The sequence below is a fragment of the Hydra viridissima genome, unplaced genomic scaffold, assembly GCF_058129835.1.
Source record: "Hydra viridissima isolate aposymbiotic clone 2 unplaced genomic scaffold, HvirCarnegie_v1 scaffold_12, whole genome shotgun sequence".
Classification (NCBI taxonomy): Eukaryota; Metazoa; Cnidaria; class Hydrozoa; order Anthoathecata; family Hydridae; genus Hydra; species Hydra viridissima.
In genome coordinates, this window is record NW_028324311.1 from 5,393,822 (window position 1) to 5,421,359 (window position 27,538).

At 28.4% G+C, this 27,538-nt stretch overlaps 2 protein-coding genes and 3 pseudogenes across 7 annotated transcripts; 4 read left to right on the forward strand and 1 right to left on the reverse strand.

Annotated features, from left to right (window-relative positions):
• Positions 1-2,605: 2,605 nt before the first annotated feature.
• LOC145194183 (mitochondrial inner membrane scaffold 2-like) lies at positions 2,606-18,946 on the reverse strand. Of its 5 annotated transcripts, none has more exons than XM_090068681.1 (4): positions 18,774-18,946; positions 18,109-18,460; positions 4,861-5,169; positions 2,606-2,825 (listed from the first exon to the last, which is right to left on the reverse strand). In XM_090068681.1, the coding sequence occupies exons 2-4, from the start codon at positions 18,447-18,449 to the stop codon at positions 2,612-2,614; spliced, it is 864 nt and encodes a 287-aa protein (XP_089924807.1). In that variant the 5' UTR covers positions 18,450-18,460; positions 18,774-18,946; the 3' UTR covers positions 2,606-2,611. The 5 variants fall into 5 exon arrangements, with proteins under 5 accessions (XP_089924807.1, XP_089924806.1, XP_089924811.1 ...); XM_090068680.1 differs by having other exon boundaries at positions 18,600-18,946; XM_090068685.1 differs by lacking the exons at positions 18,109-18,460; positions 18,774-18,946 and adding an exon at positions 5,906-6,001 and having other exon boundaries at positions 4,861-5,191.
• On the forward strand, positions 7,712-10,730 carry LOC149880946 (uncharacterized; annotated as a pseudogene).
• Positions 11,517-13,164, forward strand: LOC145183131 (uncharacterized; annotated as a pseudogene). Its single transcript, XR_016445727.1, has 2 exons — positions 11,517-11,569; positions 11,871-13,164. The product of XR_016445727.1 is annotated as an uncharacterized LOC145183131 (transcript).
• LOC149880947 (uncharacterized) lies at positions 13,277-14,326 on the forward strand. The gene is made up of 2 exons (XM_090068679.1): positions 13,277-14,052; positions 14,137-14,326. The coding sequence occupies exons 1-2, from the start codon at positions 13,300-13,302 to the stop codon at positions 14,257-14,259; spliced, it is 876 nt and encodes a 291-aa protein (XP_089924805.1). The 5' UTR covers positions 13,277-13,299; the 3' UTR covers positions 14,260-14,326.
• Positions 18,947-25,611: 6,665 nt separating the features above from the next.
• On the forward strand, positions 25,612-26,862 carry LOC145194361 (putative ascorbate peroxidase pseudogene; annotated as a pseudogene).
• The last annotated feature ends 676 nt before the right edge of the window (positions 26,863-27,538 follow it).

Sequence of the window (27,538 nt, forward strand, 5' to 3'; positions counted from 1 at the left end):
CATTCTTAAAAGAAAGAAAACAAAGAGTTGTGATAGGCGAAAATGTATCCTTTTGGGCAGAAATTAGCAGTGGTGTGCCACAAGGGTCAGTAATTGGACCACCCTTATTTGTACTATTTATAAACGATTTGCCTGATACTTTAAAAAATCTAACAAAGCTATATGGTGATGACACCAAAATTATGAGTGAAATGCTTTCCAGTGCATCAACTCTTTCTTTGCAATCAGATCTCGATTCAGCTTTTAAGTGGACTCAAGACTGGCTTGTGAAATTTAATATTTCAAAATGTACGGTCATGCACTTTGGCCGAAATAACAAAAAATCACCCTTTTATATCAATGAACAAAAGTTAAACATAACAGAATCTGAAAGTGATCACGGAGTAATCTTCTCAAGCAATCTGAAATGGAAAAATCATGTAATAAAATGCGTAGGTAAAGCCAACCAAATGTTGGGTCGGATTAAAAAATGCTTCGACTTTATAAATTCTTCAACGGTTTTAACGATTTGGAAACAATAAAAAAAATTAGTATTCAAAAAACTCAAACAAGAGGTCACAGCTTTAAATATGTCAAAGAAATCACTGAGCAAGCATGTCGTGAAAACTTTTTATTTAATAGATCGGTCAATTTATGGAATAGCTTGCCAAGTGAGTTGGTTAAAGCACAATCAGTTAACAGTTTTAAAGCAGGTCTTGATTGCTGAATGAGCAGCAATTAAGCGAATCGGCTGTCATAGTGTGTTGATACCACACTCACTGGCTCACACCAGTTACAGCATTTACTAATACTAATACTAATATAGGTAAAGTACAAAGATATATTACAAAACGTAATGGAGCCGTATGCTAATGATGGCCTATCAGTTATTTGGATTTTAATGGACGACAATGACCCAAAGCATACTGCAAGATCTGTAAACTCTTGGTTTAAGGAAAATAAAATTAATGTTTTACAATGGACACCCTAAAGTCCCAATCTGAATCCGATCGAGAACGTATGGTACAATATTGGGGTGACTTTACGAGATAAATCTCTAATTTTAGTGAGTTTTGGGGGGAAATTCATAGTCTGAAATGTCACTACTGCCGAACGATGTCAAAGGCTTATTAGCAGTATGCCATCAAGATGTACTGCAGTTATAAAGAATAAGGGCTACTCAGCAAAATATTAATGCTAGTTTTAATGTTTTGATGTAGACTTTGAAACAGCACTATTTTTTTTGTTTGATGTGCTATTTCTATGATCACAACTTTTTGTTGTATTTTTTAAACTTTTCAGTATAAATAGTTATATTTCAGTTAAAATGATAGTTATGTTTTAGTTATGATTTATAGAAAAAAAAATTGTTAGGTGTGCTAATTCTGTGATCACAACTGTATATAGATGGTTGACAGGTTATTTATATCAATTTATTTTCGGAATTTTATAGCAGAGGAAAGTAATTTTTCATAATCATATTTTTCATAATCAAAACTGTCATTGTTTTTTTTATTTTATATAACATGTCCAAAAGGTAATGCGCACCTGATTCTATTAATAATGAGATATTGTGGTGGTACATGGATCTTTCGAAAAAAATGCCTTCAACTGAATTTGATCAGAAGTATTGTTTACGATATTTCTTTTAACCATCGATCAACTAAGCAAACAGTTTTTGTCAGATACATTTGTGCGAATCCCGAAGGTACATAATGCAAAAAATAACTCAATTATAAAGAATAGACTCCCTAACAATTAAAATGAGTTCGTAAAACTGATTTTCGTACTACTCTAACTTAACGCTTAAGTGGATCATAAACACTGCTATTAAGTGGCTGCAGATGATGAAAGCAGTGAGGTAGAATTCTAAGCATGACAACATTTCTGCCTGACTTATTGAATAGCTTTAATTGGCTTTTTAAACTGTTGTTACACCAGTTTTATCTTATATCTTACATTTCCTTGAAGATTGAATTGGTTAAGCTGCTTCGTAGAAAATCCTTCAACATTAAAATAATTGAAGTTTGTGATTTGGGGCGATACTTTTTGATTCAAATAATCTGAAGGTATGTGTAATTTTCTTTTCAGAATTCAATAAAACAATCAAAATGAACAGCCTATTTTTATCTCCATGAATTCGGCAATTTTTTATACTGAATCTTTATACGCACACAAATGATAGCTTACAAACAACTCACGGTAATGCTTTCAAATAGATTTTTGACACAGTTTTTATAATTAACAAAAGAAATGCCTCGCAAGTGTAAGCTTATATAGTCTATTTTATACATAGCACATTAGTACGGAATTATATTTTAGTAAAGAGGAACATCATTGTTGTAAGGATGTTTAATTGTTACAACCAAAATCACAACTTATTGATCAAAATCCTACATCGCCATGAACTACGTTAAAAATATTTCGGTCAAAATCCTAGATTGATCACATTGTCGCTGAAAGTCATTTTTTGTTACATTCCAAAATTTTTTTTTATTTTCGAGCCAGAAGATTTTCTTGTCAAATAAAATATGAACTTAATTCAAAACATGGAGATTCATAATTTTAGGCTTAGGTCACTGCATAAAACATTTGGATAAAATACCGCAAAGGAAGAGACAAAACATTTCAGCTAATTTTTTTTATGCGAAAGAAATCCTAATACACGCAGCTTTTTTACAATGAGCGGTGTACAGAATACTGTTATGAATGCTCGGAATGGTAATATAACACTATGGCAGGCATATGCTATGAAGAAAGCACTAGCAGCTCCAGAAAAGTTCGAATCAAATGCAGATTTAGGTAGAATATTGTATTCGGTCATTAAACCAGGTACGTCCAAGCCACTAAAAAAGGATTTTTTTTAAAAAAAGAAGAATATCATTTGTTGTGGAACGTCACAAAAATCCTAAAAAATAACCATTAAAAAAGGATCTTGGTTTTGACAGAATATTGAATATTAGTCAGCCATAAAGACAGCAAGCTACAATATTCTTTATATAAAACAAAAACGACTTGTAGTTTAAAAAAACTTGCTCTATGTAAATTTCAAAGTTTAAAGGTAGAATTTGACTCAAATATCTTTTTCTAAAAATCTCCAAAAATATCAATTTATAAAGCTTAGACACCTACTATTGATACTTTGTTTAACTCTGTATTGGATAATTTTCAGAAAAACCGTAAATCTAAAATTCCAAAAAAAGTTGATTCGGATAAAACAATTATCCGAACCTGCTTTTTTTTTAGATCAGAAAGTCTTCTAATGAAAAAATTTTTTTTTTTGGAATTAAACAAATTTAGACGAAATTTAATAAATTATACTAATTTATGTCAAAAGCCTGATAATTTTATCTATTTTAGAATGATTTCAGAATTAAACAAATTTTAACAAAATGTTTACTAATTAAAGATAATGTATATACGAACATGAATACTGTCCTTTTTTATAATTAACATTTGCACTTTTATTGTCATTTCTATTTTTTTCATATTGTTAATTCTATTTTAACTCATTTTAATAACCACGGTTCATTTTATAATTTTTTTTTAAACTTCAACTTTCAAAGTTTTTTTGAAGTAAAAATATTCATAAAGTAGAAGTTTTTAATACGTTATTTCATTTGAATTGTTTGACGTAATCAGTAGCTTATGGACATCTTGCAAAATGAACTATTTGTCTTATTTGCTGGGCTTCCAATTTACTGGGCCTATCATTTTATTGGGAGCCGATAAAGTTTAAAGAAAATAGATAAAACATAAATGGATTTTTTTTAAAAAAAACAGAACTATGCAAACTAATGAACCAAATAATATTTAATTGAAAATTGGAATTAACAAGAATTTTCAGACTTTTTTCAAAAATCTGTTCTCAAAATGTTGCGAACCCCATGATCAGAAAATTGAATGATTTTGAAAAAATCTATTTTTAAAATATGGTTGAAAGCTTTGAATTTTACATTTAAATAGATTTACAGAGGTGTGGGGATTGCGTGGTAAAGCATAAAGTGGTGACGCTAAATTTCATTTACTATGAAAACATTGAATTATTTTTATAAATTCTGCACTCAATGTACAGATGAGGAGGCAATTATCTTGAATGAAAAGTTATGAAAAAAAATTTAGTTTAAAATAACATTTCCAAAAAGTTGAATAAACAACTAATGTTAACAAAGAAATAAGTTAGTTTTTCTTTGAAAAAAAAATTTTTTTAGTTGAAATATTTTAGGCTGATAACCCAATAAAAAAAAGTCTGGTGCTTTATGTTAATGTACACCAATTATCTTTCTTGAGAATAATTCGTCTCAAAAATAGCAGTATATTAAAAAATGAGAACTTTAATGAAACTTAACTTTTGACAATATATTTAATAAGCTTGAAATTTTTGTCTATAAAACAACTTTTCAAAAAAAAAAAAAAAAAAAAAAATTAATTCATATTTTACAATAAAATTTTGAAACTTGACACTCGTCACATTATAAGACTTTTAAAACCAGATTTAATTGAAATCAAACCAAAAGAAAAATATTTTAAATAAATCCATATAAAGAAATATAATGATGAAAAAAAAATACTAATAGGCAAGTACTTTCCTATTATTATTATTTTTTTTATAAATGAAAAATACTTTTGAGTTAATTCCAGATAAATTTGAAATAATTTAATACAAATTCATATTTCTCTGGATGATTTCACATAACAAACCATTAAAAATAATGTATCAGAAATAACAGAAACTTTATAGTTAAATATAAATTCTATAAGTTTTAAAAATTTTTGATAAAAATCATACAAACAATTTTATGGTTAACTAGGATAAATTTAACAAAAAAGCAAGTTATTATATAAAAACAATTACTTACAAAACAAACGAAAACTAGTTACCTTCTTACCAAAGTATACCATCCCATCATAGAGATTAAAGCCACAGTAGAGTGGAATATTACAGCTGTCACCCCGAACTCCGCAAAAACTTTCATTAAACTGTTTTTTTTGCTCAATTCAATACATTTTACTTTTTTCTCCTGTAAAAAGCATTTTTTGGAGAGTTCATTTGGCATGTAAGAAGCTCTTAATTCAATTGTTCTTGTACCCAGTTTATGTTTTAAAATACTTGGGAACCATGTTGAGTGATTTCCACAAATTCTTCTCCCTTTTCCTTCTACAAGAACCTTCAAAAATGGAGTCCAAATTCTAACAATCATTAGAAAAAAACCTATAAAGAGCAAATAAATTTAACAAGTGAAATACAACAAATTATAACAAGTAACCTACAAAAACTCAAATAAAATTAAATACTGCCTTAAGATTATAATTTTTTATCACCTCCCCAATCCTTATCCTTACCCTTCACAATTCTTATCTTAGATTGGGATGAATAGTTGTGTTTCCACTCACTTATAGTTAACCTTTTTTTTTAATTTAAGCTATTTAACTAAACAATATTCCTTTGAATCTGAATTTGTTTTCGTAAAAGGAAACTAACAATCTGAGTACAACTGATTCCAAGTTGAACTTCTGATACATAATATTTCAACTGCATACTGATAAATATTTTACAGAAGGTAAATTAAAGACCTCTCATAATAAAACACCACATTCTGTACATTTGGATTTGGTACATTAATTATATTAATGATTGTACAAAACAGCCAAAAAAAAAAAAAATTATTACACAGTATTAATCACAAAATGAATAAAAAGCAAAATGAATAAAGTAAGCTCAAAAAGAAATGGTTTTAAGATGCAACCAATCAATGACTCAGCTTTCTATATATCATAAAACCAGGTTTATATTTTTCAAGGTTGCTATAATGATAAATTAATAAATGCTAGATAAAAAAAACACAGTAAAAAAATTTCGCTAATGTAAATAAGTGTTAAGGAACTATGAACAACATTTCTCAAAAAATATTTCATAAGACTTCACCTCATCTTTGATTTTTCTTTGGTTACAAAACTTGCATACAATTCAATTATTATTGGTTCTGAAAAAAAAGTAACAGGTAATTCTACTTTATGTAATTGTAGAGTTGTATAACAAATGTTAAATTTTAGGAACTTCATAAACAATTTAAAACTTTGTAATATGTAAAATATGACATTTTACTAGAATATCAACTACAACCACTCATATGAAGAAACATTCATGTCACATAAAAATTTATAAAAAATTAAGAAAATTAATGAAGTTATAGAAACATTTGATAGGAACCACAACATTATGTTAACACTTGTCAAATGTAGTACATTTAGGTTGAAAAAGTTGATTACTTCAAAGACTCAACTAAGAATAGAACGAACAACTTGGTGTACATCCTGACGAGAAAATCAACTAGTAGGGAATTGGGGTAATTTTGTCCCCCTTACCTGAAAAAAAAGTCATCCACAATATTTTTTATAAAAATTTTTCTACATTCATAAATAAGAATAAAACTCATTAATAGATATAAAATTTCTTCAAAAAATATTATGGTGCTTATTTTAGGAAATTTAAGAAATAAAAGTTTTTAATTCACACTAGCATAACTAATATACAAGGCCTTATAAACATATAGCATTACTAATATACAAGGCCTTACAAACAAAGAGATTATTTCTCCTCTAAAAAGATTATTTGTTGTGGGAAAAAAAAATTTGAAATGAACTCTGCTGGAATCTGGAATCTCCTTTGTTAAATCTGGTTCAAATGTATGCCAACAGTAGCTTTAATCCAGAATTACTTTCTAGCCCTACATGTTCAAGCCCTTCTACCCCTTCATGTTCAAGCTGCAAAATTTATCTATACTCTGCCAAAGAAGAAGAGTCTTGTTATTTTAGAGAAGAGGTTGCTCACATCTGAGAGAATTAGATTACTTCCACGATTTTAAGGTAAATATATATATTGCATACTTATCCAATAAAAAAATGCAGCTACGTATAGGTATAATAGGGTATATATATTCAAATATATAGATGTTGTTTATAAATGTATATATATATATATATATATATATATATATATATATATATATATATATATATATATATATATATATACATACATATATACATATATTACATACAAAAATTATTTGCCCAGAGGAAAGGAAAGAAAAGAATTCTCTTAAAAAGTTCTAGAACTTTCATGATTTTTTCAGAATGTTACAGAAATGTGTCGATGTTATATCTAGAACCACTAATCATAGTATAAATATTCATGGATTTCTCGACTAGATGACAATCAAATAAAATGGCGCCTAAAAAGAAAAAACATAGTAATGATCTTCAAACTTTAGTAATTTAGTACCATCAAAACGGTGATTCTCTACGAGATATTGCTGCTAAGACATTACTTCCTCAAAAGACAGCACACTGCATAATTAAGAAATACAAAGAGACAAATTGTCTCAGTAATTTATTTGGACATGATTGAAAAAGAATAACAACTGAAACATTGGATCAATTGATAGTACACAAAGTTAGGTCTGATTGAAATAAATCTGCTAATACTGTGAAGATTGAGGTCGAGACTGAATTAGGAATATCATTACACAGCAATATCATTCAATACAGACTTCATGAAGCTGGGCTTTTTGCTTGAGTAGCACGCAAGAAACCATTAATCAACAAGGTCAATTGTGGTAAATGTCTGAAGTAAGCTAAAACAATGTTGAACAAGCTGATTATGTCTTTGGAAACTGTCATTTGGTCCAATGAATTGAAATTTAATCTGCTCGTGTCTAATGGGAAGGTAATGGTATGGAGAACACCAGAGGAAGTATTTGATCCACATTATACTGTCACTACGGTCAAGCATGGTGGGGTTTTATTACCGTTTGGGGTTGTTTCACACAAAATGAAATTGGTGAATTATATATTTTGGACCATACAATGGATCAATTTTATTAGTGATATGTTAGAGCAGCATTTGTTACCATCAATCCAAAAATTTAATTTTAGACAAACATTTTCTTTGTCCATGACAATGATCATAAGCATACATCAGGTTAAGTGTTGGCTTTAGCAAAACGAAATTCAAACATTAGCTCGGCCATCATTATCCCCCAATCTCAATCCCATTGAACATCTATGGCATGAGATCAAATGGAGGATGATGAAACACAAGCTGAAGGATATCCATTAGCTTTGAACTTCCTGAAAAATGAATAACGTCTAGTTTTTTGTTCTTCAGAAACTTGTTGATTCAGTACCAAATAGATTAGTAGAATGCATCAAAATGCAAGGTTACCCAACACGCTATTAGATTTGATAAAATACCTGTTTTTGATGGACAAAAAACTTTTTTCTTTCGTCTGGGTCAATAATTTTTGTATATAATATTTGAAAAAAACTTATACTGTTTTGTTAACAAAACAAGAACAAAAGTAATAGAAAAGTTGAAACTTGTAGTATATATACTAATAACTAAAGATCACACAATGATATTGAGTAAATTTTTCCTATAATTCTTATATGACAACAGATATGAATTAGTTATGCAAGTCAAGTAGTTATGGTGGTCAAGGATCCTTGAAAGTTTTAACAAATGTTTTTAATATCAAAGCAGACTGTAAACAATCCAATGATACTGGTGTTAATAAAGTTCTGGTATTGGCTTTAGTTAAAAATGTTACTGAAAATCATGTAAACCTTTAGATTCTTATAGAGAAAACAAAGCTCAACAATGTAAAATTCTACTTAGCAGCAGATCTTAAGTTGCTAAACATAATTGTCGGCTTGTCTGGACTTGGAGGAAAATACTCTTGTTTATATTGTGATGGTGAGAAGTCAAATCTAGAAGAACTGAGAACTTTTGCTGAGCTGAAGAAGCTGTATGGAAGCTTTGCTGAAAATGGATCTAGGAAATGTCCTCTGCACCTCTATAAGAATGTTATACATCCATGTCTATTTGATGAAGCTGGAAATATGCACTTAATGTAATTCCTCCACCAGAACTTCATTTGGTGATGAAGATTGTGACAGAGATTTTAAGAGTGTTCTGTAAGGAACCTGACATTGTTGTCTGGCTAAGTAATTATGGGATAATTTGGCATGGATATAATGGAGGTGGGTTGGATGAAAGAAATGCTAACAAAATTCAGAAGCTTCTGCCTGATTTGGAAGAACATATATTTGACCATTTTTCTTCTTATCATCCAGTTGTTGATCTGTTAAAATTTTTTTCTACAGGTAGAGATGTGACTCGTTTTTTTGTTTTTTTTGAAAAAAAAAAACGCAGTGGTCTGTTTTTTTTTTTGTTTTTTTTCATCATTTAAGCTACTAAATTTAACTTTAATAGCAATATTATCAAACCCATTTTCATTTCAGATTTATATAGGAAAACTAAGGCTAAATTTGACTAAAATTATTTTTCTTTTGGTATGTTTAAAGGTAATTTTTTTATTGTTAATGTTTAGGTTAACACGGTTATAGCAGTCCTGTATAAAAAATTATTAGTTAATTTTAGCTTCCTCAATTTAATTTTTATTGACTTTGTTATATATTGACACAATAAACATTTCTTATCTAAATTTATTATGCTTAAATACATTTACTTAATTTTATTTAATATTTGATAAAAATTATTATTATTATTATTATTATTATTATTATTATTATTATTATTATTATTATTATTATTATTATTATTATTACTATTATTATTATTATTATTATTGTTATTATCATTATTAATTTACTCTACTTATAAAGTTTTGAATTGCAAATAAAAAGTTATATGCAGTTCTAAAAGCTCTTTTTAAAAATTAATTATGTTCTCTATTTAATTATACTTAATTTTTAGATATTTTGCTTAACATAGTAAATTTTAATTATAAAAATGAATAAAGCAGGCCTTACAGAGGAGAGAAATAAAATGTAGTTGCCAATTTGTTTATACCTATGAACCAAATTAGCAAAATGGAAAGAGTTAAATGTTCCTTTTACTTTGACATTATGTCTAAAAACAGAACTCAAATGACTAAGCATATTGAAAAATGTTGAAAATGTCCTAATGAAGTAAAAAGTCTATATGCAAATATATCAGGTCATAGTCAAAAACAGCAAGACTCTCCTGGAGATGCTGAACCAAAAACAAAAAATCCACGATCTGATTCTTTTGGAACATCCTTTTCTGAATCAATTTGTAGAAGTAAAATACCAAGTTCCATGTTTGACAGCATGACAAAAACTGAAAAGGTGTGTATTGTATTTTTAAATTATAAGACTTATTTGAAGAATTAACTGATATGGCAACCAGCTTATTAAAAGTTCATTCAGATTTTAGATTTTTGTCATGATTGACTGATGTACTTGTATGATATTATCTTTTGCAGGAATTGATTTATACACACCTAGCCAGAGCAATATATGCTAGTGAATCGCCACTCCATATAGTAGAAAATAACTATTGGAAAATCTTTTTGAACAAGTTCCGTCCTACTTATGTGTTATTAGATAATGAATTTTCAAGGATTTCAGCAAATGTTAAAGAAATGGTAGCAACTGCAGATTATCTTGGATTTATGTGTGATGGATGGAGCAATTTAAGGTACAGTAACAATTTATTATAATATTAGTTAATGCAATTGAAGCTATATTATTTAGTTAATAAACAGATCATAACTACTCCTCAAATTAATAACTCGAGTACAAGCATAACTACTCCTCAAATTAACAACTCGAGTGTAAATAAAGTTCCTAGCACTTCAATGCCTTGGTCAGAGTCTGAAGCAGTTAATATAGAAAGTGACAGTGACTTTTTGAATCATTAGATGAAGGTAGTCTAGGGTGGGAAGACTCGGACTCAGAAAGCACATCCATTTAGAATATCTTTTATAGTTTAAATACATGTTAAAATTACTATTGAGTTTTTTTGCTTAAATATTTATACTTTTTTTAAATTGTGTATATACTACACTACACAGTGCTACACTACTTAGCACTAAGTTAATAAGCAATTAAAACTTATAAAACATTATTCAAAAATATTAGAATATGTAAACTAAATAAAGTTAGAGCTTTTTTTATAAGGCCTTACTGGCAATATAATTCAACATATGTAACAAACAATGTAAGACCAATTTATTACATAATAAATATTAGGATTTTCTATTTCTTTAAAGATTTGAAATCTGATATTAAATAAGCATGATATTGTATATTAGTATATTTAAATTATAAAAATGGTTATTTTGTCATGGACAATAGGGCATCCCGTACTTTTCAAAAAACATATTTTTTCATTATAAAATCTTGGCCCCAAGTATTTTTTTGCCTGAACATATATTTTAGTTCAGTTTAAAAAAAGTTGATTTTAAAAAGTCTTCATTTGCAAAAATTGGTCTTTTGTTGACCAAAAAATTAACTTAAGACAAAAAGAGATTTTTTTGCGGAAACAACCAAAAGCCCAAGAAACTTCTTGATAAAATATCAAACACAAAGGAATGTTTCGGGAATATAAATTATTTTGAATATTTGTTTTAAAGCATTTTTCAATATTTTATTTTACTTTTCAGTCGTATTGTCATATAGTCGTGATATAAAATATATAATAAGCAATGAGTGGTATAAAAACAAGAAAAAGCAAGCACAGTAATGTCCGACTTAATAGGTAATGAAATTGTTGTGAATATAATATTTTCTATATATTATTAATATTATTTTAGTAATATTACTAAAATAATATTTGTAATACAAAGATAATATTATATTCACGACAATTATATCATATAATGTTATTAATTTATTTTATTACTATTATCATTAGTATTGAATCATGAATATATTTTCTTGTATAAAATTTTATCATCAACAACATTATGAACAGTAACCATTTTATCAACAATAATAATAAGAGTAACAATAATAATTAATTAAAAACTATATATAGTATGATAATATTTTATCTCCAGGAAAAGGAAGAGACTTTATTCCATCTGAGCTACCAACTCTTGGTGCTGTTCTTCGTAAAGCTATACTGCTTAAAGAGTTGTCAGAAAAGAAGATATATCCATTGGATGATTTGATTAGGGAGACAAGATTGAAAGTTGTTAATCAATGGAAAAAAGCAAATTCAGATTTTTCTTCTCCAGTAATATTTACAGATAAGTCCATTGACAGAATGATCAAAAAAAGTTATTGTGATGTTCAGGATATTTGCCGAAAAAGATTAACCAAAAAGGAAAAAATTGACAACATAATGGATTCTATGTCACGACTGTTTGATATAACTAAATGTAAATGTGAAATTCTTTACTGTAATAAATCAAGTTGTCTGGGATGTAAGCGAAAAGTTCATATTAACTGTAAATGTGAAAAATCAGCAAGGATTCCCTTGATAGAGTTAGAATTTATTCAATCACAAAGAAACAAAAAGGGGGACAAAGCTCAAGTTATGATAGGATCAAAAGATTATAAAGAGGTTAAAAGGAAGCGAAAAGCAATTGAGCGAAGCAGTAAAAAAGAACATAATCTGAAAAAGTTCAAAAAAAAGATGGTAAATAGTTGCTATTTGAAAAAAACATATGATGAGTTTTTGGAAAATTTTAATGACAAAGAAGAGTGGTCAAACAGTGAGTTAGAGTGTTCTTATAACAAAGAAAGTTCTCATGTACTAGATAAAAGTGAGGATATTAAATTAAAGAGAAATTATATGAAGATACAAAATACAGCTATTGCTGCAATTAGGTATGAAGTTTCAAACACTGCTGCTGCTGCTATTGCTTCAGGGTTTTTAAAAGATTTGGTGGAGGCTAAAATTGTTCCAGAATCAGCTATTTATTTGTTATTAGACAAAAACAAAGTGCATAGAGCCAAAGATAAAGTTATGTCAGAGTGTCAGAATATTGGAGAAAATAGATTTAAGTGTGAAGATATTTCTTGCATTCTTTTTGATGGAAGAAGTGACAAAACAAATGTATTGACATTTAATGATGAAACTAAAAAATTTTATCCTTCAGTTCAAAAGGAAGATCACTATACTTTAACTGATGAAATGGTAAATATCTTCATCATTTAACCAAAGAAGAAATACCTAAAAAATCAAAAATTAAACCTGCTGAACATATTGCAAATAAAATATTTCAGTGGTGTAATTTGCATGGGGTAAAAGATAGCTTAAAATTCATTGGTTGTGATAGCACGGTGACAAATACAGGTCATATTGGAGATGTTATCCATTATTTAGAAACTAGATTAGAAAGATAATTAGGATGGCTAATATGTTCTCTTCACACAAATGAACTTTGTATTCGACATTTAATAGAAGAGCTTAATGGTAAGACAACCTCAAAGACAGGATTTTCTGGACCCATTGGGAAGTTGCTTGCAAAGATTACTGAAATGGAAAGAAATTACAGTTTTAAGCCAATATCTATAGGTCCTGGTCTAATTGAACTTCCTGAAGAAATAGTAAAAGAGTTATCTTCAGATCAGAAATATGCCTATAAAATATGCCAGACAGTAATTAATGGAACTCTTACTGAAGATTTGGCTAACCAAAAACCAGGTACTTTAGTCCTTTCAAGGTGGCTCAATACAGGTTCTTCCTTGCTTTTATTGTGGATAAGCAAGCATGGGTTAGAGGGGGATGACCTAAAAAACCTAGAGTTAATTGTTAAGTTTCTTGTATCAGTTTACTTCCCTATGTGGTTCCAAATTAAAGTGAAGCATAGTTGGATAGAAGGGCCACGGCACATCTTGAACCAACTCACCCTAATAAAACTTCAAGATGAACTTGTACAAATGCTTATTGAAAAGTGTGTGAGATCTTCTGCATGGAATTCTCATTCCGAATTTTTATTGCAAACATTACTCTGCAGCGAAAATAAAATTGAAAGAGAATTTGCTGTTAATAAAATTCTGGAAATTAGAAAAAATTTGGAAATGGGAAATCTAGCTACCAGAACATACAAGCTTCCTTATTTAAACTTGGATGCAACCATATTAACAGAGCTTATAACATGGGAAGAGGCTTATGAACCCATCTTAACCTGTCAAATGAACATAAGTGAGCTAGAAATGATTGTGGATTGTCCTATGGTAGTTCCATATTTCCCTATTCACACACAAGGAATTGAGAGGGCAGTTAAAGAGGTAAAGGGTTTTTCCTTATACTTAATAATATGTTAATCAATAGAAACTTTCAAAAAATCTTCTTAAAATGTGTTTTTTTTTAAGGTAACTGCAGCTTCTGAAACAGTGTTTGGTTTTGAGAGGCGCGATGGATTTATTCGTGCTAGAGCAGAAAATAGAGCAATAATTCCTCGTTTTAACAGCAAGCAGGACCTCATTTTAGTTTAACTTATATTTTTTATCATTTTTAGTATCTCTGATGTAATATATTAGAAAGATAGAGTTATGAGTTTCATTTCAACTTTAACTTGTCTTCATTTGTGTTTTTGCTTTTATGGTGTAAAACAAGCATTTAAGAAATTTTTTATAGGCAAAGGAGGGGGGGGGGGGCGTGTGCATTACTTCTAAATTTTAAAACTGTTCTCTATTTACTTTAATGAAAAAATGTTAAAACATTAAAAAAAAATTTTCACCGTCTATATGGGATGTTCTTAGACATATGTGATTTTTGGTCCCCCTCCCCATTTCAATCAAATTTTGAAAAATTAAGGTCTGTTTTTGCAAATGATGCATTTATTCTGGTAAAAAAAATTTTGTATTTTCTTAATGTGTGTACCTAATGGCAAAAAAATCCTTAGGGCCAACTTTTTTAACAAATGTTGAAAAGTACGGGATGCCCTAATGGACAAGTATAGTTTCTGTATATAATGAGTGTGATATTTAGGATGTACAACAATATTTAAGAAGTAAAATATGACAAATAAACATTCTCATACAAAATACCTAGATTTATAACTAACTTAATATTAAATTGCCTAAGAAAAATATACTTAACAAATAGCTCATTTAAGTTTTTTTATTAAAACATTAAACTTTAAATTGGTGTTTATATATTGTATTTGTGATTATAATTATCATATACTATAAACAGAGAGAATAAAAAAAAACTCTTCCAAATTATTTACCAAGAAAAAGAAAAAAATTGTTTAAAAAGTCAAAAAAAACAAAAAACCAAAAAACCAAAAAACCCCTTTTTTTTACCCAAAAAAATGCAAGAGGAAAAAAGCGCATTTTTTTGCAACTCTATCTACAGGTGAATTGCATATACTATATATATATGCTCTATCTACAGGTGAATTGCATATACTATATATATAATTATTTTTCTATTAACAGCAAAACTTAATTAAATATGAAATCATTACAGAATGAAAAATTTATCTTTTACATTTAGTAGTTGATATGTGCTTTGGGATGAAACTTCATGAAGTTTTTATAGATGCGATTGCAAAGTATGTTAAGACAATCCTCATTTATAAATTTTTTTATATAGTAAGCATACAAAATTTCTTTTTTAGTTTTTTTTTATTTTAATCTAGGAAACTGAGAGTGATGTGAAGACTAATTTCAATCAAAATCTTTCAATGGGATGGAAAGGTCACATTGTTGAACATCACCTTGTCATTTTCTTAAACAAAACTAGGATGCCATTAGGAGCCATTTGCTGAGCAATGTTCTGAATCTGTTCATCACAACATTTTAAAAACTCTGAGTAGATTCTCAACTTCTGAGTCAAAATCGAATCAGGGAAAGTTTCTGAGAAGAGCAGTATTAAAATACTCAAGCAATAGAATTTAGATGACATTAATCCATATAAATCTTGATAGGCTTTATAAAGATAAGAGTTATAAATTTATATATACTTTCAGCATTATAATATATTGTAATTTAATTATATTGTCTTGTACATTATATTTTGTGTACTATGTTATATGTACCTATACATATTTTTTTTATTTTAACAGAATCTGTAAATCATATAAAGCCCCATCTAAAGTTTTAGCCCCCTCATTTTGTGGGCTTCACTTTACATGTTAATACATCCTAAACACCAAAATATTTTTTAAAGAAATTTAATATCTATTAATGAGTTTTTATAAAAAATTTTTATAAAAAATATTGTAGATGACTTTTTTTCAGGGGAGGGGGACTAATTTACCCCCATTCCCTACAAATTTATTTTCTCATCAGGATGTACACCAAATAATTTGTTCTCTTCTTAGTTGAGTCTGTTTATTAGTCCTTAATAACATGCAATTGAAATATTTGAATTAATCAACTTTTCAACCTAAACGTACTACATTTGACTAATGTTAAGCAATTAACAAAACTTCCTATGTTAAACTAAATATGTAATTAAAAAATACATCACCAGTTTCAGTTTTAAATTACAAAAGAGCAATATAATTAAATAAAGAAAATTACAAAATAGAATTAAATAATGAAAAAATACTATTAATCAAAAAATGGATGGGTATATCTTAAAAAGATTATATCTAAAAATTTCAAGATGAGCTTTTATTAATTGGGGTTTTTAAAATCCCAACACTTCGTAACTTTTTTACAATAAATGGAGTGCAGGATGCAGTTAGAAATATTCGAAAAGGCATAAACACTTTGTGACATGCATAAGCAATTACGAATGTGCTCGCTCCACCTGCAATTTTTGCTTCTGTACTAACTTCTGTTATCAAGTTCAATTTTTGAAGAAGCGCAACAACATCTATTCCGCTAAATTGAATATTTCAATATTATACACACATAATCATAATACCACACTATTATAAATAGTTATTTGCCTATAGGTTATATGTAAATGCTATATACAGTTATATTTATTATTGCTTTTCCATTTTTCATTAAATTTTTCAGTAATTTATATTATATTTACTCTGACAATAACTGAGAATAATATTACATTCCAATAATAGATTTTAACAATATTTATATGCTCTTTTATCTATCTATTAACGGATAAAAAAAGAGCTTTTAAATTTATGCACTGATGACATGCACAATTATGCACAAAATTATACCAATAGACATTTTCTGAAAAGAAATTAGCTAACTATTTGATACAAAAAGTTTTTATGAATCATATAAAATAGCATTTATTCTTATCATTTTATATAATTTCTTAATGTAATTTTTTTCATTAAGATGATTTCATAATAGTATGAAATTTTATAAATTTGATTTTCATGTGAATTCTAGAAAAAAAGACATCTATTTTTATGAAAAAAGCTGAAACTGTTGAACTCCAAAGCAAAGCATTTTTTTTATAACTAATAAAAAAATACTAAAACTAATACTGTGATCTCATTCCACATAGCTTCAATAACTTTATATAGGTGATTTAGAGAAAGTTCACCTTGATACCATAAATTTTCAATCATATTGAGACCAGGTGATTGAGCTGGGCAATTCATTACTTCAGTTTGACTCATTTCAAACCATTTTTTTATGAGTTTAGACATATTTTGGCTCATTGTCTTGTTGAAATGTCTATAGAAGAGGGATATTATAGACCTATATTCAAATAAATTGATTGTTAGACAGATATCCTTAACATTACAAAGTTCTCTAACCAAAACAGCACAAACAACCATGATTTAAAGTCAATATCACTCCAGGTAATATGACAGTAACTGTAAAGCTTAACACTTAATTTTTTTTTCCAATTATAATAGAGCAGTTTACAATGCTGCTAATGTTTTGGAGGATCAGATTTTTACATAAAAATACTAATTTATATAAATCAACACAGTTATTCACTTTCAGGAACTGGTAATAATTACAAACCTTTTCTTTATATGTAATAATAAATTAATTCCATTTAAATAGTACTCCTTTTTCAAACAATTGCTATATTTAGTAATTGAAGTTAAAAAAAAATAGTAATTTTAATTTGGTTGCTTATGTTTTTAATTTGGTTGCTTTATGTTTTGGAGGACATTGTACATTTAAATCTTATTTTTGGAAATTATTAAAGTATATTGCTTTTAAATATACAAGTAAAAAGTAATTCAATATTTATAAATATAATATTGATACATCAAATAAAGAAAAGCAAAATTTTTCTAACATAACTTTTAGGCTAAATTAAAAGAACCAAGAGCCTTACCAATCTTTTCAATAATAGTAATATGTGAATGCAGAGAAGGATGTGGTTTGATACCAAACTTAAAACCTTGAAATCTGAAATTGATTTACAAAAAAACATTTAAATGTTCATACCTACTAACTGCAGTATATGATATGCCAAGAGATGTCAATGAAATTGTAGTGTGAAATATTACAGCTGTTGTACCATATTCAGCAAATATTTTTGCTAATTTACTAGTTTGTTTTAATTTTGAGGGCTTATCCTCTACCTCAATAGTTCTACCATTACCATTTGCAGTGCTTTTATTTAATACTTTTTCAGAATCTTTTATTTCACTACATAATGGCACAGATGTAGAAATCTTTTGAGATCTATTTGACAAATAGCAACAATCTTGTTTAGACTTTGAGAAGGCACAAGATATACTCCATAGTGATCTGTAACTTAGTATTGAAGTACAAACTTTTGACATTTTCTAAGTACCTTAACAAAAAAAAAAAAAAAGATAATTTTAATAAATCAAAAAAGCAATTTTTCCTTCAACAAGAATTAGCACATATCATTAAAAAAAACCCTAAAATCAATTCTTGATCAAAACATCACCAAAATATTTACTTATTACCTAATATATAAAATTTTGAATAGCTTTTTTTATTAACAATTCTTCGTTCCAAACCCTAAACCTCAGATTAAATAATTCTAATAAAAATTGTTAAAAGATGATAAACCCAACATGTTGATTTAGTTAACTATCCTTCACACAGTATTTCAAAATTTTAAACAATTGCTCAAATACCGACTTGTTTTTTTCAATTACATTTCACTGTCTGCTTTGAATTAAAAATATCAGTTGAAGTGTGAATAAGAGCGAAACCCAAGCCTTCTGAAACAATTTTGACTTATTTACAGTTGGATTAGTACATAATGGTCTGTAAATGTTTATCTTTTAAGCAACTAAAAACAGTTAAATTACTATTAAATCAAAATGCATTAAAAAAAATAAATAAATAAAATTAAATCATTAAAAAGCAAATCACAATTAAAAAATTGGAAGATCGTTGAGTAATGAAACGTTGAGTAATCTTAGAAAAGGCGGGCGCTACTCGACTTTCTCCCCCCCCCTAATTTTATGATTGATTCTGATAGAGAATTTTATGCTGATTAAGAATCGTATAAAAACATGGGTCTCAAAATCAATGGAAAGTGCTCTAATTCGAAGTCAAAGTTGTAAAAAATCCCACTAAAAACCCTAATATTCGCCATTTTGAAAATACTAAGTTAATGATCTTTTAGCTGACAAAAGCAAAACATTAATAGCATGGTTTTTACGTTAAAAAAGTCGTTAAAGTATGTTTATCTTGCGCAATTTTTTGTGGCAATGAAAATAGCCGTTTTTTGATTTATTAGAGAATAAACTATATTGCAAGTAATGTACTTTTGTAATAAATTAAAAAAAAAAATTCAACAGTTTTGTTTCCTAAAAGAAGAACTTATGAAACTTAGTACATAGTTGTTCTATCACATGTAAAATTTAAAAAATGTAACCTTCAAACCGTTTTTTTAATAAAAAAAACCAGCGTAGGATACAATAATAATTATTCATCAATTTTTCTACATTCTCACATTCTACGTTCAACCTTTATTTGAAATCTTCCATTAATTTCATTTCGTTATAACACTTTCGTTACAATACTTTAAAATAATAATGTTAATAAAAACCAGGTCTGTTTATTGCGCAATGTAACGGTAATTAATTTTCGTTAAAAATGAAAGCGTTTTGAAAAAAAATGGCGAATATTAGGGTTTTTAGTGGGATTTTTTACAACTTTGACTTCGAATTAGAGCACTTTCCATTGATTTTGAGACCCATGTTTTTATACGATTCTTAATCAGCATAAAATTCTCTATCAGAATCAATCATAAAATTAGGGGGGGGGAGAAAGTCGAGTAGCGCCCTTAGAAAATGTATACAAAGATGACATTAAAAATAGAAATGACGACAAATTATCAATACTGGTGAGCATGAATTCCAAGATGATGAAACTTTTTCTTTTTGTATTATGTTTTATTAACAATAAAAAAATGCTAGCAACAAACCAAAAAGAAATTCGAATTCCAACTGTTGGAGTAAATATTCACTAAATATGGTTTGTTTTTCTTACCTAGTGATGAAGAAAAAAATTTGTAATTTCGTGAAAACGAAATAGATTTGAGAATTTATTGTCTTATCTCTTCTGAATATAATAACCGAATTAAACTTATAGATTATATCTCAAGAAAATGGCTGAGCATTAAAGAGATAATACAGAAAAACAAAAACCCAATCATTTTAAAAATCTACGACATAAAAACTTTTTAATTACTAGCATGTTCTCAATCCGTGAAAAGTGAAGAAATAATTTTTTGATGAACAAGTTAATCTGTGTTTAGTTATTTCCACTAAAATTTATGCGTTTAGTCAGATCCACTTAAAGTTGAAAATTTCTACCATAAAAATGCGTAGAAGATTGACTATGGTGCAAAGTTGTCTCCCTCCGCTAAAAGGGAGGACGGAGTAATGAAAGTTTTACATCAAAGTTGCGTTTCGTATGAGATTTATTTGCTAAAGTTTGACTATTTAAAAAAAAACATAATTTTGTCAGAAGCGTCCACTTTTTTTGATTGTTAGACATAATGCTTCTGTAAATGTTCCAACCAATCAGTTTAAAAAAAGAAATAGTACTAGGGAAAAGTATGATAGCATCTGCTTTTTCTTTATCCTATTTAAAAATACCTTTAGAAAATAATTTCAATGACCATAAATTTGTTTGATTTAAAAATTTCAGCAGAATATTGACAGCATAAACAATAATAAAATCCTATTGTTCAGCAAGGTATGTTTCATTATTATGTAAATAAGAATAGTCTCTCAAGTAGGGAGACTATGCTTCTTGAGTTTTAAAACAAATGTGACATACTTTAAAACAAATGTGACATTTATTGTGATGATGTTGAACATTGTTATGTTGTTAAAAAGTCCACTATGTATATTGACGAAACATTAAGTCAACATAACAGTTATAAACTATTACTCGTCAGTCTTGACTTCTTCAAAGTTAAAAGTGATACTTTTTCGTTGATTTTTAGACCGTCAACCTTACGTGGTTTTTTTTTACTTGTCGTCTTTAAGTTGATCTTGTTTGTGTGTGTTTTTTGTGTGTGTGTGTGTGTGTGTGTGTGTGTGTGTGTGTGTGTGTGTGTGTGTGTGTGTGTGTGTGTGTGTGTGTGTGTGTGTGTGTGTACTCTGTAAATAATATTGAGCACTTTTATACAAGTAGAGATTATGTTTTTTAATAAAATATAAACCAGCAAACATTGGACATCCTTAGACGTCCGGTGGACGAACAAAACTGGTCCAATCGTTCAAATTTGGACAATTGGACCAGTTTTGTTTGTCCACCGCACGTCTAAGGACGTCCAATGTTTACTGGGAGCTCGAAACAACAATATATTCAAAAAAAAAGGAACTAAATTAGATACTCAATCAGAAATATTCCAATACCATCTGAAAAAAAACTACAAATTACAATTACTAAAGAAAACAGAAATGCTGGTGACGAGAATGAGATGGAAAGTTTTCAATAACAACAAATATTTGAAGAACAAAGAAAATACTAGTTCTAAGACTTTCAAAATTAACACAGAGAAATCAACATATGCCCGCAGCAAGTTAAAGAAATGGCTTCTTTTGAAAATGACTTATCGGATCTGGTTAAGAACATCAAGTTCCGGAAAATCAAAAGCAACTTCCAGATAAACTTAAATGAAGATATTAAGACTTATACGGAAGTCACAAAAAAAAACCCTTACTCAAGCTGACAAAACTTCTAACATGTACAAGAAATCAGAAGACAAATACAAAATCTATTAACGAATACTATAACTTCATACAAAAAGGCCAGTCCAAAAACAAAAAGCCAAGTACATACAGAAAGTAAGAGAATTTTGAATAGCAAGTCTTTAGCGAAATGTAAATTAATGGAACATCTATTTTTAAAATCTGAAAGGCTACAAAAAGAACCTTCTAAACAACCCAACAGTCCGATTATTAAGTCCTGCAAAAATTTGTATAGGAAGAAACACTAAAATTATCAAAAATAAACTTTGAAATGAAGAGTATACTCGCCCTCAACCAATCGAAATGCACTCAAATGTTAAAGATTGGTTTAAGAGAGTATATGAAAAACACCTTTATAAATTACTTATTTTTAGCATCAACGACTTCTGCTCATCAATTAATGAAAAACTTCTAAACGACGCAATTAGCTTCGCCGAACAACGCGTAACAATTAATAATGAACATAATATAATTATCAAACACGCAAAAAAATTTTGTTTTTCAATAATAAACAAATTAGGGTAAAAAAGAAAAGCATTTTGTTTGATGTTACCGTTGGTTGTTTTCGACGGCGCAGAGGTTTGTGAACTTGTTTGTACTTTCCTTCTTTTCCAACTGTTGCAACAAGAAGGTTAATTTAGGTTTATATTTTAGGAGACAAATTTCTAGCAGTATTTAAAAATACCAACGGCCCTTAAATTTAAAAAATTCAAAAAGCACTTTGTTCAAATGTTTGGATAGAAATATTCCAATCTTATTGGCCGTTGTCTTTGAAGATTTGGATTGTTTCTATCCAATTCAACATGAAAAATATCAACTATCTTGATATAGCTATTAACCTCGATGACAACTCATTCCAATCTTAAAGTAAACCCGAGGTGCCCTAAGTTATATTCATGTCGAATCCAACCACCTGCCTTACATACTATTAACATATATAACAACATGTAACATATTATGCTATTGCTTCGCAAAAGGAGATCTCTTTAAGCTTGTACACATTCTTCTGCTCATAAACATTCCAAAGAAATCGCTCATAATTATACTTTGTGGGTACTGGAGTTTACAGCGGCGTTTGATCGTTAGAAAAAAAGCGACAATCAACTAAAAATCCCCAACCATCCCCTCCAAGATTACGAATACTTTCAGGTCAAGCCCCCTGTGAATCAATTTTTTTGGTTTTAAATTTAACCGAAATCCAAACAACTATCGATTCGCGAATCGAAACTCAAATGAAATCAGAAAATTATATAGCTATTAAACAAATAGCTTTTTTTTACTTTTTGCCCAAAGCAAACGTTCAGCGTTTTCTACTAAAAGGGTATTACGTTTATTATTAATTACTCCTCTTTCTCGCTGAGTTTACTCGTTCAGATAAACTTTTCGTGGCAGTATAGAATTAGGCACGAACAAATCAACAATTACAGACAACTATATACATATAAGTATATATTTAAAACAACTATATACATATAAGTAAAATTATTTTTACGAATCAATGATGCTGGTAACCATAATCCAGCCAAAATTTCTTATGATAAATTATTATTTGTATAAAGAGAATACCATATCATTACTGTCCTCAAAATTAAGGAAAATATTTAGAAAAGTTGGATATAGAGCAGCTTTTAAATCCTAATTTAAGATCATTGCTAACATCTAAAACTAAATCTAAATTACCACGCAATAGCCAACCTGGAACTTATTTAATTAAATGCAACTTCTTAAAAAGATACGTTGGCGAAACGAAGTTACAGAATAGAACTCGAACTGAACAACATCAAAAAAGTATAAACAAGGGCCACAAATAGTAAGTTTTGCTCGAAAGAAATAAACTGGGAGAATTTTCCTCTTTCAATAACGGAATTAATCTTGATAATGGCCAATTTGTTAAAACTAAATCGTGGACTCCATTTTTGACGTTTTTACGTAAAATGTAAAAAAAAGAAAGAAGACATTCAACTGCTGACGTCAGATAATTTTAAACTATTTTTTTAAGTTAAAATAATCTCTACAAGCTGATGATGCTAAAAAATACATAATCCAGCGAAAATTTCTTATGAAAAATTATAAATTGTAGTAAGAGAACTCGTATTATTTGGTGTTTTCTTAAGTGAAAGTATATAGTATTGTAGAAATTATGTTAATATTTCCAGTACGAGTGCTCAATACAGCGTAGAATAAGTAGAGCAAATATATTATTACTATTTTACTTGTTATTAATTTGGTTTATATTATATTACTTAAAGTTTCACGCAATAGCGATCATCAGATATTATAAACCGTAAAAAGACGTAACAACGATATATATATATATATATATATATATATATATATATATATATATATGAATTCATACTTTGTTTTTTAACGTAAATTAAGTTTACGTGAGCTCACTAAATTTTATCATACATTATCATACATTATGTACCATTTCCTCTTCAAAAATCTTACAAAACCCATATCTTTAATAGACTATGCTATGGTTCCAACCAAAAAATTTTCATCACAAAAAAATAATCAGTCTTAAGAGACCCGTGTAATCTTAGACGTCAAATCAGCATTATTTTATAACAATCGTGCTACGCTACAATCTGATAGTTAAAAGATGTTGCGGGGATTTGCATTCAAGCAGAGTTGTTAATGACGTCTTTAATAGGCTGTTTTAATATAGAAACTGCTATACTGAATAACATACTTAGGCGTCATTCGCTAAGTAGCAAAGAAAAAACCACAAATCGTTTCAGAAAATGACAAAAACCGATAACAATAATAATGAACGATTGAAAATGGCATTTTTCAATAAAAGACCAGGCCACAGGGATAGACCTAAATTTAAGACCTACAGATTTTTAAACCCCTTTTTTAGTTTCTTGATTTTTTGTTTGTGAAAATATTGAAAATATTTCTACAAACTAAATATTTTACAAGAATCTTTAAAAAATTTGTATTTAGAACCTGTATCCAAAATTATATAGTAATGTTATATAGTAATAAATTATATATTATAATTATATTGTAATAGTTTATAATTGTTTTACTAAAGATGAACTTTGGGAAAATATTGTTTGAAAGTGTTCAACGTTGGACATAAGAGTTCGAAAATGTTCTCATTCTATTTTTAATTCATTTATTTTTCAATTAGTTTTCAATTTTATGTAATATAAAACAACTTTTTATCAACATTTATTTAACATAAAGTTAATATTTAAGAACCAATATTTTAATGATTATAACTTAACATATATAAATAAAGACTTGAAAAACGAATTCAATTTAAAGTGAATTCTTTAAAGTATTTAAACGTATTTTTACGTAACAGGATTTTAGCAGGTGCGTCAAAGGTCACGGAATAATTAAAAAGGTCACGGAATATATGAAAAGGTCACGGAATTAATAAAAAGTTCGCGGAATAAATAAAAAGGTCACGGAATAAATAAAAGGATTGCAATAAAGTAAAGGCACTGACTTATTATATTTTTTTTTTGCGTTTTAATTTTTTATTAAATAACTTAGCAGTTGCTGAATAACATTCACTTATAAAACTTCATGCTCTTGTAAAGATGTAAAAATATCCTTATGATTCGGAAGCATCCGTAATTTAAATCGTTATATACGTTTATTTAAATGATTATTGTAATTTATCAAAGTTCCTAATGACTATTTTATAACTTTTAATTGCGTCATAAAACCTCATTAATTATAAGTAAAACTGAATGGAAAAACAGGTATAAAGGTAATACGTTTGCAACTGAAGTTAGAAGCAATGTGATCAAAATGCTGCAAAACATCGAGTGTTTGATCTAATCCTGTTAATTGCATTGCTTTTAATCAAACCCTAAGCATTTTCATTATCTCAAGCAGGTGTGTAAATATTAATGCTCCCATTAAAGTTGTGTAGTTTGATACTCCCGTTACATTAGTAAAAATGAAGTTTTGTATAGCAGTAGTGTTGCCGTCAGTTATTGTATCGATGCAAATAATACCGACATATTTGGATTTCGAGAAAGCAAAAAGAGATCTTCTTTTTTTAATTGAAGAAAGTAGAGTGGGAAATGATTTGACTTTGATCGCTGGAGCGGTTCGTTTGGCTTTTCATGATTGCGTTGGTGTTGGCCACTGCAATGGATGTATCGATCACTCAAATCCTGATAATGCTGGCTTGAGGTATATCACTAATCCAATTGACTCGTTATATGACCTGAACTACAATGGAAAAATATCAAGAGCTGATTTTTATGCTTTAGCTGCAGTGGTTGCTCTTACTAGGTCCACTAGGGATGCTCCTGTAAAATACGAGGGCTTAAAAAATTTCAAAGTTGGAAGAAGAGATTGCGATCAATCTCCTATTGAGCCAAAAGGTGCAAAGTTGCCTAAAGCAACCGACGGAACAACAAAAACATTTAAATTCTTTAAAAATGAATTTGGTTTCAATGAGAAAGAAGCCGTAGCATTAATGGGAGCTCATACGCTTGGAAGGTGCACACTACAAAATTCAGGTTTTCAAGGATCTTGGGTAGGAGAAAAATATTCAACAGTAAAGCAAGGTTTAAATACGTTAGCTCCAACGAGTATTCTTGATAACGCATATTATAATGAGATTATAAAAGAGGTAAATTGGATGCAAGTCCAACTACAAAGCAAAAAAAAGCAATGGCAGAAACCCCAAAATCCAACACCAAATGATAAACTGCCATTAGATCTTCAAGGGACATTGCTACTTAACTCTGATATGGCTCTGTCTTGGAATATTGAGCCTAAAGATAATTATGGGACAGTATCTTGCTTCGCATCAAAAAGGAAATATCGTTTGACTTGCACACATTCTTCTGCCCATAAACATGCCGCAGAATTCGCGCATAATAATGCTTTGTGGGTACGGGAGTTTACAGCGGTGTTTAATCGCATGATAGAAAAAAACGATAATAAACTTAAAAAAGCCCCAAAAATTGCCTACAAGATTAAAGTAGACGAAATAGAAAAGTTGCTTGAAGAAAATTTTGATTAAAACTCTAAAAATAACGTTTTATTTACATTTATTATATTTTTGAGCAAATAAATAATGATAAAAAGATGAAAAATGAATATATTTAAAAAAATATACTATCATTCTTAGTTCGGAGCATTTTTAAAACTATTGTGTTGATTGGTTCCATTATGTTGAAATCAAGTAAAAGTCAAATACCGTCATGCAAACTCCAAACTTTAACTCTACGGGGGGTTATTTCATCGGAGATTTGATACAATTTTTGTAAAAGTAAAAACTTATGCATGTCGTACTTGTTTTAAAAAAGGGAATTCTTCAAATAGAGTTTTCCAAAATATCCCTAATAACATAAACACTAGTAAGTTATTTTCCTCCTTTCACCACGTGAAATCAACTGTTCTCGACGAATATTGATGATTACAAAAATTACTTTTTCTTCTATAACTTTTAAATTAAACTATAAAGTTATTATAAGAAAGACGAAAAAGATAATATAGATATTTTATAGTTATTTGTTATATTTCATTGTTAAACTACAACTTTCCCATTAACTCTTCAAAATTTTACAAGTTTTTACAGAAATATTACAACTCAAGCAGCAAGCATTAACCCTTTACATTAAACTTTCCCAGAAATAAGATAAAATCAAAAATGAATTTTGCTTTAAATTCAAAGGGAAAAAAATCCAAAACCCTAA